General features: G+C 40.6%; 1 protein-coding gene across 2 annotated transcripts in view; it reads right to left on the bottom strand.

Annotated features, from left to right (window-relative positions):
• The window catches only part of LOC111151675 (SET and MYND domain containing 4), a 50,051-nt gene that overhangs the window by 20,717 nt on the left and 15,918 nt on the right, over positions 1–13,416 (bottom strand). For both annotated transcript variants that reach the window (XM_022509809.1, XM_022509810.1), the window contains exons 3-5: positions 10,137–10,281; positions 3,858–3,947; positions 1,204–2,341 (exon numbers count right to left, since the gene is read on the bottom strand). In XM_022509809.1, coding sequence (XP_022365517.1) covers positions 1,204–2,341; positions 3,858–3,947; positions 10,137–10,281 — 1,373 coding nt within the window. The remainder of the gene's footprint in view (positions 1–1,203; positions 2,342–3,857; positions 3,948–10,136; positions 10,282–13,416) is intronic.

Below are 13,416 nucleotides of genomic sequence, written 5' to 3'. Positions count from 1 at the left end.
CAGTCTTCCTCCAAAACACTTCTTGTGAAACGCCTACACACCCTATAACTTGGCAGCTGCATTAAAATTAAAGATAAAAACATACATATAAAAGGTTGATGAAATTCTAGATTACCTAATGTGAGAAGATCAAAAGAGCTAAGCATGCATAGCTTCCTAAAGCCACATTTACATCAGTCTGTCTATAAATCTTAGGTTTAGGTAATATCCAATTTTTCCCCTCAGTAGAGTTAATTAGAAATTTGAGAAAGGTATAATGACCTAATTGAACTGAAAGACATTATCTGCTAAAATGGAGATCCCACAATAGAAGTACCAGAAACACTGTTTCTTTTCTATAGTATCTGTTGTTGGTACAGTGTCACTCATGATGCTGGCCACATTCAACCTCTCCATCTAGCTTAAATAGCCTTGTCTGTAGGACCTGGTTTAGGCAAGCAGGTCTAGGCTGGTCTGTGTCTAGAGACGGGCCCTAGATTGTTGGCCCCTGGCCAAAGGACAGCCCAAACAGGCTGGCCAACCGTTCAATACTGTGTGAAAAGCTATGCTTGGCCAGATTACTCTCTTGGAAATTTAAAACAGAAGGACAGAAGAAATCTGTCAGCTGGAAAGAGAAGAGACAGAGTAGCTGAGTCACATGAATAAGATTTTGATACCTTAACTCAACGGCAGACACTTCTTTTTTTAAGATTAAAAAAAATTTTATTTATTCATTTATTTGAGAGAGAGAGTGAGAGAAGCAGACTGTCCGCTGAGCAGAGAGCCCTATGTAGGGCTCAGTCCCAGGACCCTGGGATCATGACCTGAGCTGAACAGATGGTTAACGTACTGAGCCACTCAGGCGCCCCATGGACCTCTCTTCTTTCTGCAGTCTTATGATTTTAGTTCTCCGTCACAATAAAAATCCCTCCGTAACAGGGTTTTTAATTTTCAAGTGTATTTGTAAACAAACACCTCATCATCACAACTCAGTAAAGTTAGGTGGGATTAAACTACCTGTTGCTGAGACGAGACAACCGAGGCAGAGTGGGCTCAAAGAGTTCGGGTCACACAGCTTCTCAATGGGGCAATCATGGCAACACAGGACAGTTAGCCGTGTTTTCCCATTAGACCACCACTACTGTTTTCGTTCACAGTTCTTTCCTCCCAGACGTGAGCAACATCAAGAACAACAGAGTAAGGCAAACAAAGCTCCCCTCTTACCTGTCTGCTGAATGGTAGTTATGGCCTGAGCATTGCACTGTAGCTGTAACATGTGCTTCAACATGGCCACTCCCCAGGTACTCAACTCGGAACACAAGATAGGAGGCGCTGCGGCGTCTGGCTTCGAGGAGCTGGCTGCTTCCAGCTGCCTGCAGAGCGCCGACACACTGAGGGCACAGAGGAATTTGTATTCTGGGCTATGGTGCTCAGTATGGGGCAAGAGGTGGAAGACAGCATTGTAGTTATTTTCGTATTTGCCGTTGACATCACAGCCTGGAACTGGGGTCTGAACTATGTTGCCATTCTCCTCACTCTCCCCTCCCAGGTCAGAACGGAGTGTGTGTACTGGAGTCTCGCTGTCAGGTGAGCACATGTCCTTGTTACTAATCTCACCGCTAAGCTTCCTTATGACTTTGCTGGCACCCTCGAATCTAGCTAAAAGAGTCGCCCTTAGCGCGACGTGGCAGAAGATACCCAGTGTGAGCAGCAGCCCCCCGAGAGGACACTCTCTGTTATGGTAGAGACCCCAGGCCTGCTGCATACATTCGTGGCTGCAGTACTTGGCATAGCTGCAACCATCACAGGGAACCATGGCCAGAGTGTGCGTCAAACATCGGTGACAGTAGAGGTCCCCATTGGTGATTCTGGTATCCCACTTGCTTGCTAGGCCTTGATGTAGTGGGGGCCTTTCTCCCGGGTTAAGGACACTCACGAAAGCATCCTCCTTCACCAAGAGCTCTCCAGGGAGAATATCTTCTGTGGCAATCAGATAGCGGCCTCGTAAAGGGTCCATGCACAGGCTGACAGAGGACGAGGCACAAGGAATCTGTTCATTCACCTCCCTTAGGTCCATATCCTCAAAGATTTTTGTTAGAGTTGTTGGGAAGGTTGCTGTGAGCCTCTCCCTTTCTTGTACTTTCATTTTCAGACGACACAGGTTTCGCTGCAGAATTTGAAACTGGGCAGCTGCTACGGTTGGTTTGGCAGCAAAGTTACTTTCAAGATCCCTGATGGTCTGGCCTGCCTCCTGTAGTCTCCCCAGGGTCACCAGACACTCGACCTTTCGCAATGTCACCTTGGGTTGCAAACTTTCTGGATACCCATGCATCTGTGCCCTCGTGATATCTTTAAGACACATCTGAAAATAGAAAGGAAATCCCCCATGAACCCCTTGGACCTGACTCTTCAATGTCTACTGAAAATCTTAACAAAAATCTACAGGAAAGTTAAAGATGATTAAAAATGGAGCGACTCTAACTACATGCTTGCTTATTTCTTTAGATCATATTCTGCTGTGTGATCTTTTAAGAAATTAAGTCATACTTGCCAAGGATATTGAATTTGTCTTATTAAATATTCCTGTTTTGAGAGCGAAAGAAAGTCTTACAGACAGAAGAACTGTAGTGATTAAAGGAGTAGGCTTAGAAGCCAGACAGATCTGCAATCCACTCCTGATTGTTTCTTACTAGCTATATGACCTTGTGCAAGCAACTTAATTTCTCAATATCTTAGTGTTCTCATCTGAAAAACACAGATACCTCACAGGGTTGTTTTAAGGATGAAATAAGGTAATATACCTAAAGTGCTGAAAAGAGCGCATGTGTTCAATATATGGTAACTGCTGCTACAAGAAGGGAAATAAAAATAACCAATGTAGAGAGGTTATAAAGGGTTACATAGTTCACAAGTTCTTCCAATTATTGTCCTCAATTGCCTAGGACTTTCCTGCTTAGGGCCTAGAGTTAAATTCTTGCTCGCCTCTTTTATTTTATTTCATTTTGGAGAGAGAGACAGAGAGAGAGATGGCAAGAGTGGCAGAGAGGGGCAAAGGGAGAGGGAGAGAGAGAATCTTAAGCAGGCTCGACGCCCCAGCACGGAGCCTGATGTGGAGCTCGATCTTAGGATCCTGAGATCATGACCTGAGCTGAAATCAAGAGTCAAGACACACTCAACTGACTGAGCCACCCAGGCGCCCCACTTGCTTGTCTCTTTCAGTTCAAAGGGCAGTAAGTGTCAACTTGTGATTATTCAACTAGTTCTTAACTCCAGGGCATATTTTAAAAATTTCTGGGGCATTCCAAAATGGATGTTACCGAAATGACATTTGAGAGCTTGGCTTTAGCCGCCAATTGGGGAATGAGAAAAAAGCCACTCCTATCAAGCCCACTCCCTCAGAGGCATACACAGGCATTGCGGCGTAACTTCTAGTTGCCCATTCAAAATGTGTATGGAGGGTGAACCATATTACCTCAGGGATAACCCTGAACATGCTTCACTTATTAAGAAACAAATAAGTAAATAGTTTGCAAACCCTTGGAACCTGAAGTATTATTAGCAACACATCTCACAGCTCATCTTGACACTGAGAACTGCTGACCCACTGGATATATATAGTCCCTGGCCCCGTGCCATGTGCCAGGACTCCTGTCAACCAATACCACCCCACATGATCACCTGTGATAGGTAAAACGAATCAGGAGAAAGAAAAAATGCATCAGAACAAATTTGGGAGGATACCAATTTTCTTCCAACTTGACCAGTTCACAGCAGGGGCCAGTTTTAGTGCTCTAAGGTAGGAGCAGAGCTGAAGGCCTAGTCTTCTAGTGAACCTCCTACCAATCGTTTCCAATCACACCAGGCACCCCGATACTCACTTCATACTCATCCATGTAGAAGAGGGCTGCAGAGCGATTGGCATAACACAGTGAAATGTCCGCAGTGTGAGGCCTCGCATGGGATATTCCCTGCAAAACAATGAACCAGTTAAAGACATCAAAGGAAACTAGCATTTTTAAAAATAATTTCTATACCCAACGTGGAGCCAGAACTCATAACCCCAAGATCAAGAGTCATATGCTCCACCTACTGAGCCAGCCAGGCACACCAAAAACTAGCATCTTTAAAGTGTTTCTTGGGGGGATACCTGGGTGGTTTAGTCAGTTAAGTGTCTGTCTTCAAGTCAGGTCATGATCCCAGGGTCCTGGGATCAAGCCCCGTGTCCTGCTCAGTGGGGAGTCTGCTTCTCCTCTCCCTCTGCTGCTTCCCTGTTTGTGTTTGCACACACACTCTCTCTCTCTGACAAACAAATAAATAAAATCTTCAAAAAAAAAAATAAACTTTTTTTTTCAGATAATAAGGGCTATACTATGAAAGATGATAGGAAATTGGTAAAGTTAGTGGATCTCTTTGTGCTTTGGCTTCATTTTTAACTACCTTAGAGCTAAGCCGTGAAGATCAAATGAGGAAATAAATATTCAAAGCACTTTGAAGACAGCAGCATCAGACAGAGCTTCAGCCACAAACAATACTGAAGGTAAATGAAAATGGAGGAAAATATTGCAAGCACAATCCTGCACATAACAAAGGGTGAGTGGCACAAATAGAAATTCACAGAAGAAGAAACACTAATGATACTTATTTCTTAGAAAACAGTTAATTCATTTGTGGATCACAAAATATATGAAAACGAAAGCACACAATGTTTCATTTTTTTTCTACCACCAAACTGGCAAGGATTAATAATTATCATAAAGGCAGCATCTCAAACCACTGAAGAAAAGATAGAGATTACTCAGTAAAATTATTGTGACCACAAGGTAGCCACTGAAGACAAAGCTGGCTCTCTATGATAAACCTTTCATTAGGATAAATTCTAAATGGATCAAAATCTTAATGTAAAAAATGAAACTCGCGGAGCACTATTAGAAACTATGGGAATAACCTAAAGCGATATTGAAGTGAGGAATCCCTTTCTAACTATGATACAAAACCCAGAAGTTTTATAAGAGGTTAATAAATTTGACTATATAAAACATTTCTTTACAGCAAAAACCAATAAAAGCAATCTCAAAAGGCAAACATGGAACTGGAAAAAATATCTGCAACTCCTATCACAGGCAAAGGGCTCATTTCTTTACTTTATAATTAGTTCCTACAGATCCGTAAGATGATGACCAATAATTCAATAGGAAAATATGCAAATAATAGGAACAGAGAGTTCTAATGGGAAATATAAATGGCTCGTAAACATATGAAAAAATCCTCAACTTCATTCCTAATCAGCAAAATGCAAATTAAAACTCTACTGGATTTTGAAATGATTATGCTAAGGGAAATAAGCCAGAAACACAAGAACCAGTATTGTATGATTTCACTTGCATGAGGTGCCTGGAATTGGCAGTATCATAGAGACAGAAAGTAGAACAGAGGTTGCCTGAGGTGAGGGGGAAGGGAGGTATGGAGAGTGATTGCTTGTTTGAGTTGGTGAGAATGTTCTGGAAATGTATAATGATGATGGCTGCACAACACTGTGAATGTGCTTATTAATGCCACTGCATTATATATACTTAAAAATGGTTAAAATGGAACATTGTGTGTAGTGTGTATTTTACCACAATAAAAAAGTTTTCATCTGATAAATTGAGAAAAATCCCTATTTTTTACCTATCAGACTGGCAGAGATAAATAAAATTGATAGTGCACTGAGTTGTCAAAGGAGTGGGAAAATGGGCATTCTGTTATGTTGCCAGTGGGAGTATAAGTTGGTTTCAAGATTAGGAAGGGCAAGTTAGCAATATGTATGTATCTTTCACATCCATCCGTATCATTTATATCTCCATTACACCAGCAATTCTTCTTGAATTTATCCTACAGATAGAAGCCTTTATCCTAAAGATATGTACAAAATAACATATGCAAAGTTTCTCAACACTAGGTTGTTTGGAATAGCAAAAGATAGGAAACAACTTAGATCAATTATGTACAGATCTACAAGACACTGGTTAAATAAACTATACATCCATATTATGGAAAATCATGTAGCTATCAAGAAAAGAATAAGGACACTCTTCATGTACTGATGTAGAATGATCTTCAAGATACTATTAAGTGAAAAAAGCATGGGGCTGAATGTTTATATAACACAGTGTTTCAATAACAATGTTATTTATATAAAAAGTGTGTGTGCACAGGAATAAGAGTATTTGTATTCATTTTTATATGCCAAAGTATCTCTGGAAAGATACATTAAAAAAAAAAAAGATTTATTTATTTCCTTGAGAGAGAGAGAGAGCACATGTGAGCTGGGGGAGGTACAAAGGGAGAGAATGCAGCAGACTCCTTGCTGAGCATTGAGTGAGGAGCCTGAGGTGGGGCTTCATCCTAAGACCCTGAAATCAGGACTCTGAGATCATGACCTGAGCTGAGATCAAGAGTCAGAGCAGTTTAACCAACTGAGCCACCCAGGTGCCCCTGGAAAGATACATTTAACCAGGTTAGCTTCTGGTGTTGGGTAAACAGGTGGCGATTGGAACAGAATAAATAGACTACATTATAAATATACTCTCTACTTCTTGAATTCGAACTATGTAAATACATTTCCTATTCAAAAATAAATAGAAGGGCACCTGGGTGGCTCAGATGGTTAAGCGTCTGCCTTGGGCTCAGGTCATGATCCTAAGGTCTTGGGATCAAGCCCCCTCTGTGAGCTCCTTGCTCAGCTGAAAGTTTGCTTCTCCCTCTCCTTCTGTCTCTCCCCCTCCTTGTGCTCTTTCTCTCTAGCTCTCTCTCAAATAAATAAATAAAATCTTTAAAAATAAAGTAATAAAATCTTTTTGTTTTTTAGTTTTTACTTATTTATTTGACAAAGAGAGCAAGAGCGCAAGCAGGGAGAGCTGTAGAAGGAGAGGGAGAAGCAGGCTTCCTGCCGAGCAGGGAGCCCAATGCGAGGCTCTATCTCAGGACCTCGGGATCATGACCTGAGCCGAAGGCAGATGCTTAACTATTTGAGCCACCCAGATACCCCAAAATCTTATTAACTAGTATTGCCTCCTCTCTTTCTACCTGCCTCTCTGCCTACTTGTGATCTCTCTCTCTGTCGAATAAATAAATAAAATCCTAAAAAAAAAAGGGGGGGCACCTGGGGGCTCAGTGGTTTAGGCCTCTGCCTTTGGATCAGGTCATGATCTCAGGGTCCTGGGATTGAGCCCTGCAGCAGGCTCTCTGCTCAGCAGGGAGCCTGCTTCCCTCCTCTCTTTCTACCTGCCTCTCTGCCTACTTGTGATCTCTCTCTTTCTGTCGAATAAATAAATAAAATCTTTAAAAAAAAATAACTAGTATTGCTAAGGATATAGAGAAACGAACGTTCCCATACTTCACTAGAAAGGTTGTTAACTAGTTCTTTCCTAGAGAACAATTCAGCATCAAGTACCAAAGGCCTTAAAGAAATACATTCAACTGACCCAGCAATTGCTCTTCTCAGAATTTATCCTAAGAAAACCATCAGATGTGTAAAAATATTTACATAGAAAGACGTTCCTTTGTAGCTGTGCAATACCAAGCAGTCTGCCAGCATTAGGAGGCGCTAAATCAAGTACAGTTCCCTGTAATGGAACACTGAGCTAGCTGTAAAAAATCATGGGCTAGCAGAAAATTTAATAACACGAGAAAATGGTCACAATAAATTGTTGAGGGGAAAAAAACAGATTACAAAACAGTAAGTGCAGCATTATCCCAATTTTGTAAAAGAAAAACATATTTTCAGAGGAAAAAGTGTCTGGATGGATATAAGCAAAAATGTTAAGAGTGCCTATCATTGGTTATGGGATTTTTTTACTCCTCATGCTTCTATTTTCCAAGTAAATTACAAAATATAGTACTTTGATAATGAGATAAAAACAACAAATATCATTTTTAAAAAGAGAGAAAATAGCAGCTTTGTAGAAAACTGCAAAGTGCCATAACCACCAAAATTCTAGCTTCATGAAATAGGAAGGCTCATCTCCCTCCATATCCAGAGCAAGCCTTAAATTTTTTTAAGCCTTAATTTTTTTGTCTGATTTCACTTTTTTACTTGTTTTCCTTGAAAAACTTCCCATGGGATCACATTTCTGATGTGCAAGCATAAAGTAGAAGAGATTGGCTCTGAAAAAGAACTATTAAGCCATTTATTAGTGTATCATTACATCTAGTGAACCTTAATTCTTCAGCATTCACTAATGCTTACAGGAGTCCAGTAAATACTTTATGTGACAACATTACAAAGCAGAGCCTTCATCAGTCCCAGAGGCTGTTGTTCTAAGTCTGATAGTTGCTGGAAAACTAACTCCAAATATTAACACTTGGCCCTGGTAAAGATTCAGAGTAGGGGTACACCATTCAAGTTCATACTCATTCTTTCAATATGCAAGATCACAGATGGGGGGGCAGGGGATTGGTTCACTCTTGCTTTAGGCCCATATTTATCTCTTAAATGTTATAGAAGAAGTCTCTCAGGGGTCCTGTTTCAGTTTCTACCATGGAAGCCGGACAGTAAGGGCAGCAGATCGGTAAAAGCCACTCTTTCTCATAAAAATCTAGCTCAGTGATGCTTAATTTTAAATATTGGCATACCTCATTTTAATGTGCTTTTCGGACATGGTATTATTTCCCCCCACAAATGAAAGGTTTGTGGCACTCCTGCATCGAGCAAGTCTGTCGGCACCGTGTAATAGCATTTGCTTACGTTGCGTGTTACATTTCGTTAATTCCTGCAATACTTCAAGCCATTCATCATTATTATATTTGTTATAGCGAGCTGGGAAGAGTGACAATCACTTGCTGAAAGCTCAGATGGTGGTATTGTTTTTAGCAATAAAGTATTTTTAAATTAAGGTATGTATACATTTTTTTTTTTAAGATTTTATCTGATAGAGATCCCAAGTAGGCAGAGAGGCAGGCAAAGAGAGAGAGGAAGGGAAGCAGGCTCCCCGCTGAGCAGAGAGCCCGATGTGGGGCTCGATCCCAGGACCCTGGGATCATGACCTGAGCCGAAGGCAGAGGCTTTAACCCACTGAGCCACCCACGCGCCCTAGGTATGTATACATTTTTTGTAGACATCATGCTATTGCACACTTAATGGACAACGGTATGGTGTAAACAACCCTTAGATGCACCAGGAAACCAAAAAATTCACTTGACAAGCTTTACTGAGGTAGTCTGGAACCAAACTCACAATATCTCCTAGGTATCTCTGCATCTGTTGACAACCTTCCAAATGGAGTTCAAATAGGCTGCGGCAATTGAACTTATTTTCCTTTCAGACTTCTAAGTCATACTGGTTGTAAACTATCACTGTGGCTAGCTAAAAATCGAGGTGCTCTCTAAACTGGGGCTATCAAACCAACAGCCTCTTTGGTCATCAGATAAAAATGGCATGCAATTCAATGACAGCTAACAGACACTGGGCAAGGCAGAGCCAGGGGTCCAATAAGCCTATAGTGCTACAAGGTGTCTGTGGGAATTTGAGAATAGAAGTTTCTGGATGAAACCCAGGACACACAATACAAACTACCTGTTGTCCTGGCATATAACCAACAGCAGAATTCTGCCGGTTTTCTTTCTTTTTTAAAGATTTTATTTATCTATCTGACAGCAAGAGGGAGAGATCACAAGTAGGCAGAGCAGCAGATGGGGGGGCGGGGGGAGCAGGCTCCCTGCTGAGGAGAGAGAGCCCGATGTGGGGCTCCTTCTCAGGACCCTGAGATCATGACCTGAGGCGAAGGCAGAGGCTTTAACCCAATGAGCCACCAAGGTGCCCTTGCCGGTTTTCTTTTTTTTTTTATTTTTTTATTTTTTTATTTTTTTTAAAGATTTTATTTATTTATTTGACAGAGATCACAAGCAGGCAGAGAGGCAGGCAGAGAGAGAGGAAGGGAAGCAGGCTCCCCGCCGAGCAGAGAGCCCGACGCGGGACTCGATCCCAGGACCCCGAGACCATGACCCGAGCCGAAGGCAGCGGCCCAACCCACTGAGCCACCCAGGCGCCCTTTCTTTATCAAATTCAATTCACAAATTATAAACAAAGCAACCAGTGGCTACACAATTCAGCAAAAAGCTTAAATACACATTGCTAAATTGTTAACATAGCCCCTTCTGCTGAGCTGGGGGTGCCTTACCTTAGAGTATAGTACTGTGGCTCCCACATAATCCTTCTTCTGAAATTTTTTATTTCCTTCTTCTCTGTAGAAAGGGGGAGCGTTGGGGTCCTTTCCCACAAGGTAACCGCTAGCGAGACTTTTTAAAAACGTCTCATCCTCAGGCCTTCATGAAGAAATAAACAAAAAAGAGCACACATTTGTTATTTCAAGAGAAGCTCCTAACCATTGAACTTGAAATCGGAGTACCTGTAAAACCCTGGGATACATGAGATTGTGTCATGTAATGTGAATGGGGAAGAGTGACCTTGCCTAAAACAATGGATTCTTTGCTAATAATTTCCTTCTTCTCTACCCCCTTTCTACCTTTAAAAACCTTCCCTTCCTGTAGCCCTTTGGAGCTCCCCTCTACTTGCTAGATGGGATGCCGCTCAACTTTTTCTTTTTTTTTTTTTTTTAAGATTTATTTATTTGAGAGAGAGGGCATAAGAAGAGGGAAAACGTAGAGGGAAAGGGAGAAGCAGGTTCCCCACTGATCAAGGAGCCCGATATAGGGCTCAATCCCAGGACCTTGGGATCACGACCTGAAGGCAGATGCTTAACTGACTGAGCCACCCAGGCACCCCAGGATGGTGCTCAATTTATGAATCAATTAATAAAGCCAATTTGATTTTTAAAATTTACTTGGTTGACTTGTATTTAACAAAGGAAATCATACAGCAATTCTTTTTCTTTTTTTAAAGATTTATTTATTTATTTGAGAGAGAGAGAGAGAGAGAGAGCACAAGCAGGGGGAGCAGCCAAGGGAGAGGGAGAAGCAGGCTCCCCAGTGAGCAGGGAGCCCGATCCCATGACCCTGGGATCATGACCTGAGCCAAAATCAACAGTCAGATGCTTAACCACCTGAGCTGCCAGGTGGCCCTAACACAATTCCTTGGTACTATTTTTTCAAGTAATTCTGAAATTATTTTAACCTGAAAAGCTAAAAAAAAATAAGTATACAAATGCTCTATTTTATAGTAAAATTAACAAATTTGATCTAATACACACACAAATATACACACACACTGGCAATGGGGACTGTACCTTTCTTCCATCAAGGAGAAATACTATAGAATACCCTAGGTTCTCTCTTTGACTGTAAAGCAATAAAATAAAATACACATAACATGAAAACTAAAAATTCTCTTAAGCAACTCTTGGGTCAAAGAAATCAAAATCAAAACTTAAGAATGTTTAGAAAAGTGTATTTCAAATTTTTGCTTACAAAGACCAGTAGTAGGGAATAGCTTTTAAACTATGATTCAGTGTGGTGCATCTGAGTATGTATATATTGAAATTTCACAAAACGTTACTATGCATGAATTAATATCAAATACCTTATTAGTATTTAAACACAATATAGAAAAAATCTCAACACAAAAACGAAAATTAAAAAGATTTAATTTAATTTAATTTAAAAGGTGTGTTTGGGGAGCCTGCGTGGCTCAGTTGGTTAAGCATCCCAACTCTTGATTTCAGCTCAGGTCATGATCTCAGAGTCTTGGGATCGAGCCCCGTGTTCGGCTTTGTGCTCGGTGCAGAGTCTGCTTGTCCCTCTCCCTCTGCTCCTCCCCACACTGGGGCTCTCTCTTTAAAATAAATAAATAAAATCTTTAAAGTATGCTTGTCTGCTCTAAATAAATTCCAGTCTAAAACATTATGAGGACGATACCCCATGCATATCTGGTGTACCATAAGGCCTGTTCTTTTTTATTTTTGTCTTAAATTAGGTTAACCCCGAAAATCCTAATTCAAATGAAAAGACTGTGGTGAACTGCAAAACTCTTCTTGCCTAACAATGGATATTCTTTATCCTAATCCAAAATGATGATAAATTCAATATTGTCTAATTGTTCTTCAGGGCAATTAACAACTTAGCTATACTCATTTTCTTTTCTTTAGGCACCAAGTTAACTCAGTAATTGATTCAAAGTTTTCAAAAGCAACTGGATGTTTTTTTTTTTTTAATATTTCAAATTTTCTTCTGGAATAGTATAGTAAGAATTCGAGGAAGTGAGATAAAACAATTTTTCCAATTAATCTTTTTATGGTGGTAAAATACACATGAAAAAATTTACATTTTAGCCATTTTTAAGTGTATAGTTCAGTGGCATTGGGCACACTCATAATATTGTACAATCAGCACCACCATCCATTTCCAGAACTTCGTCACCACTGCAAACTGAAACTCAGTACTCATCAAAAGATAACTCCCCACTCCTCCTTTACCCTAGCCTCTGATAACCTCTATTCTATGTTCTGTCTCTATGAATTTGTCTATTCTAGATACTTCAGGAAGTGGAATCATACAATATTTACCCTTTTATGCCTGGCTTATTTCACTTAGCATACTATTCCCAGGATTCATCCCTATTGTAGCATGTATCAGAATTTCATCTTTTATGGATGTAGAATATTCTATTCTCTGTACATACCAAATTTTGTTTACCCATTTATCTGTGGATGGACATTTAGATTTTTTCCCTTTTGGACTATTGTGAAAAATACTGTCATAAACACTGGTGTGCAAATATATCTGTGCAAGTTCTGTTTTCAATTCTTTGGGGTACAAATGCAAAAGTGGGATTGCTGGATCATACAGTAATCGTAGTTTTAATTTTTTTAAAGATTTTATTTACTTATTTGATAGAAAGCACCAGCTGGGGGAGAGGGAGAGGAAGAAACAAACTCCCTACTGAGCAGGGAGCCCAACAAGGGACTTTAGTCCAGGACCCTGGGATCATGACGTGAACTGAAGGCAGACAATTAATCCACTGAGCCACCCAGGTGCCTGTCTAGAATTACACTGTTCTCCAGAGTGGCTATACCACTTTACATTCCCAGCAGCAATGCACAAAGGCTCCAGTTTCTCTACATCCTCACCAACACATGCTATTTTCTGGGTTTTTTCCCTAGGAGTCATCCTAATGAATGTGAGGTGTTATTTCATTGTAGTTTTGATTTGCATTTCCCTAATGACTTTTCATGTGCTTATTGGCCATTTATATATCCTCTTGGGAGAACTACTTGAGTAATCTGTCCATCTTTTTAAAGTTATTTATTTTTTAAATTTATTTATTTTTTTAAGATTTTATTTATTTATTTGACAGAGATTACAAGTAGGCAGAGAGGCAGGCAGAGAGAGAGGAGGAAGCAGGCTCCCTGCTGAGCAGAGAGCCCGATGTGGGGCTCAATCCCAGGACTCTGAGATCATGACCTGAGCCAAAGGCAGAGGCTTTAACCCACTGAGCCACCCCCC

Source organism: Enhydra lutris, unplaced genomic scaffold (genome assembly GCF_002288905.1).
Source record: "Enhydra lutris kenyoni isolate GAN:26980312 unplaced genomic scaffold, ASM228890v2 scaffoldscaffold26, whole genome shotgun sequence".
Taxonomy (NCBI): Eukaryota; Metazoa; Chordata; class Mammalia; order Carnivora; family Mustelidae; genus Enhydra; species Enhydra lutris.
Note: the sequence above shows the minus strand (reverse complement) of the source record. Positions and strands in the feature narration are given on the sequence as shown.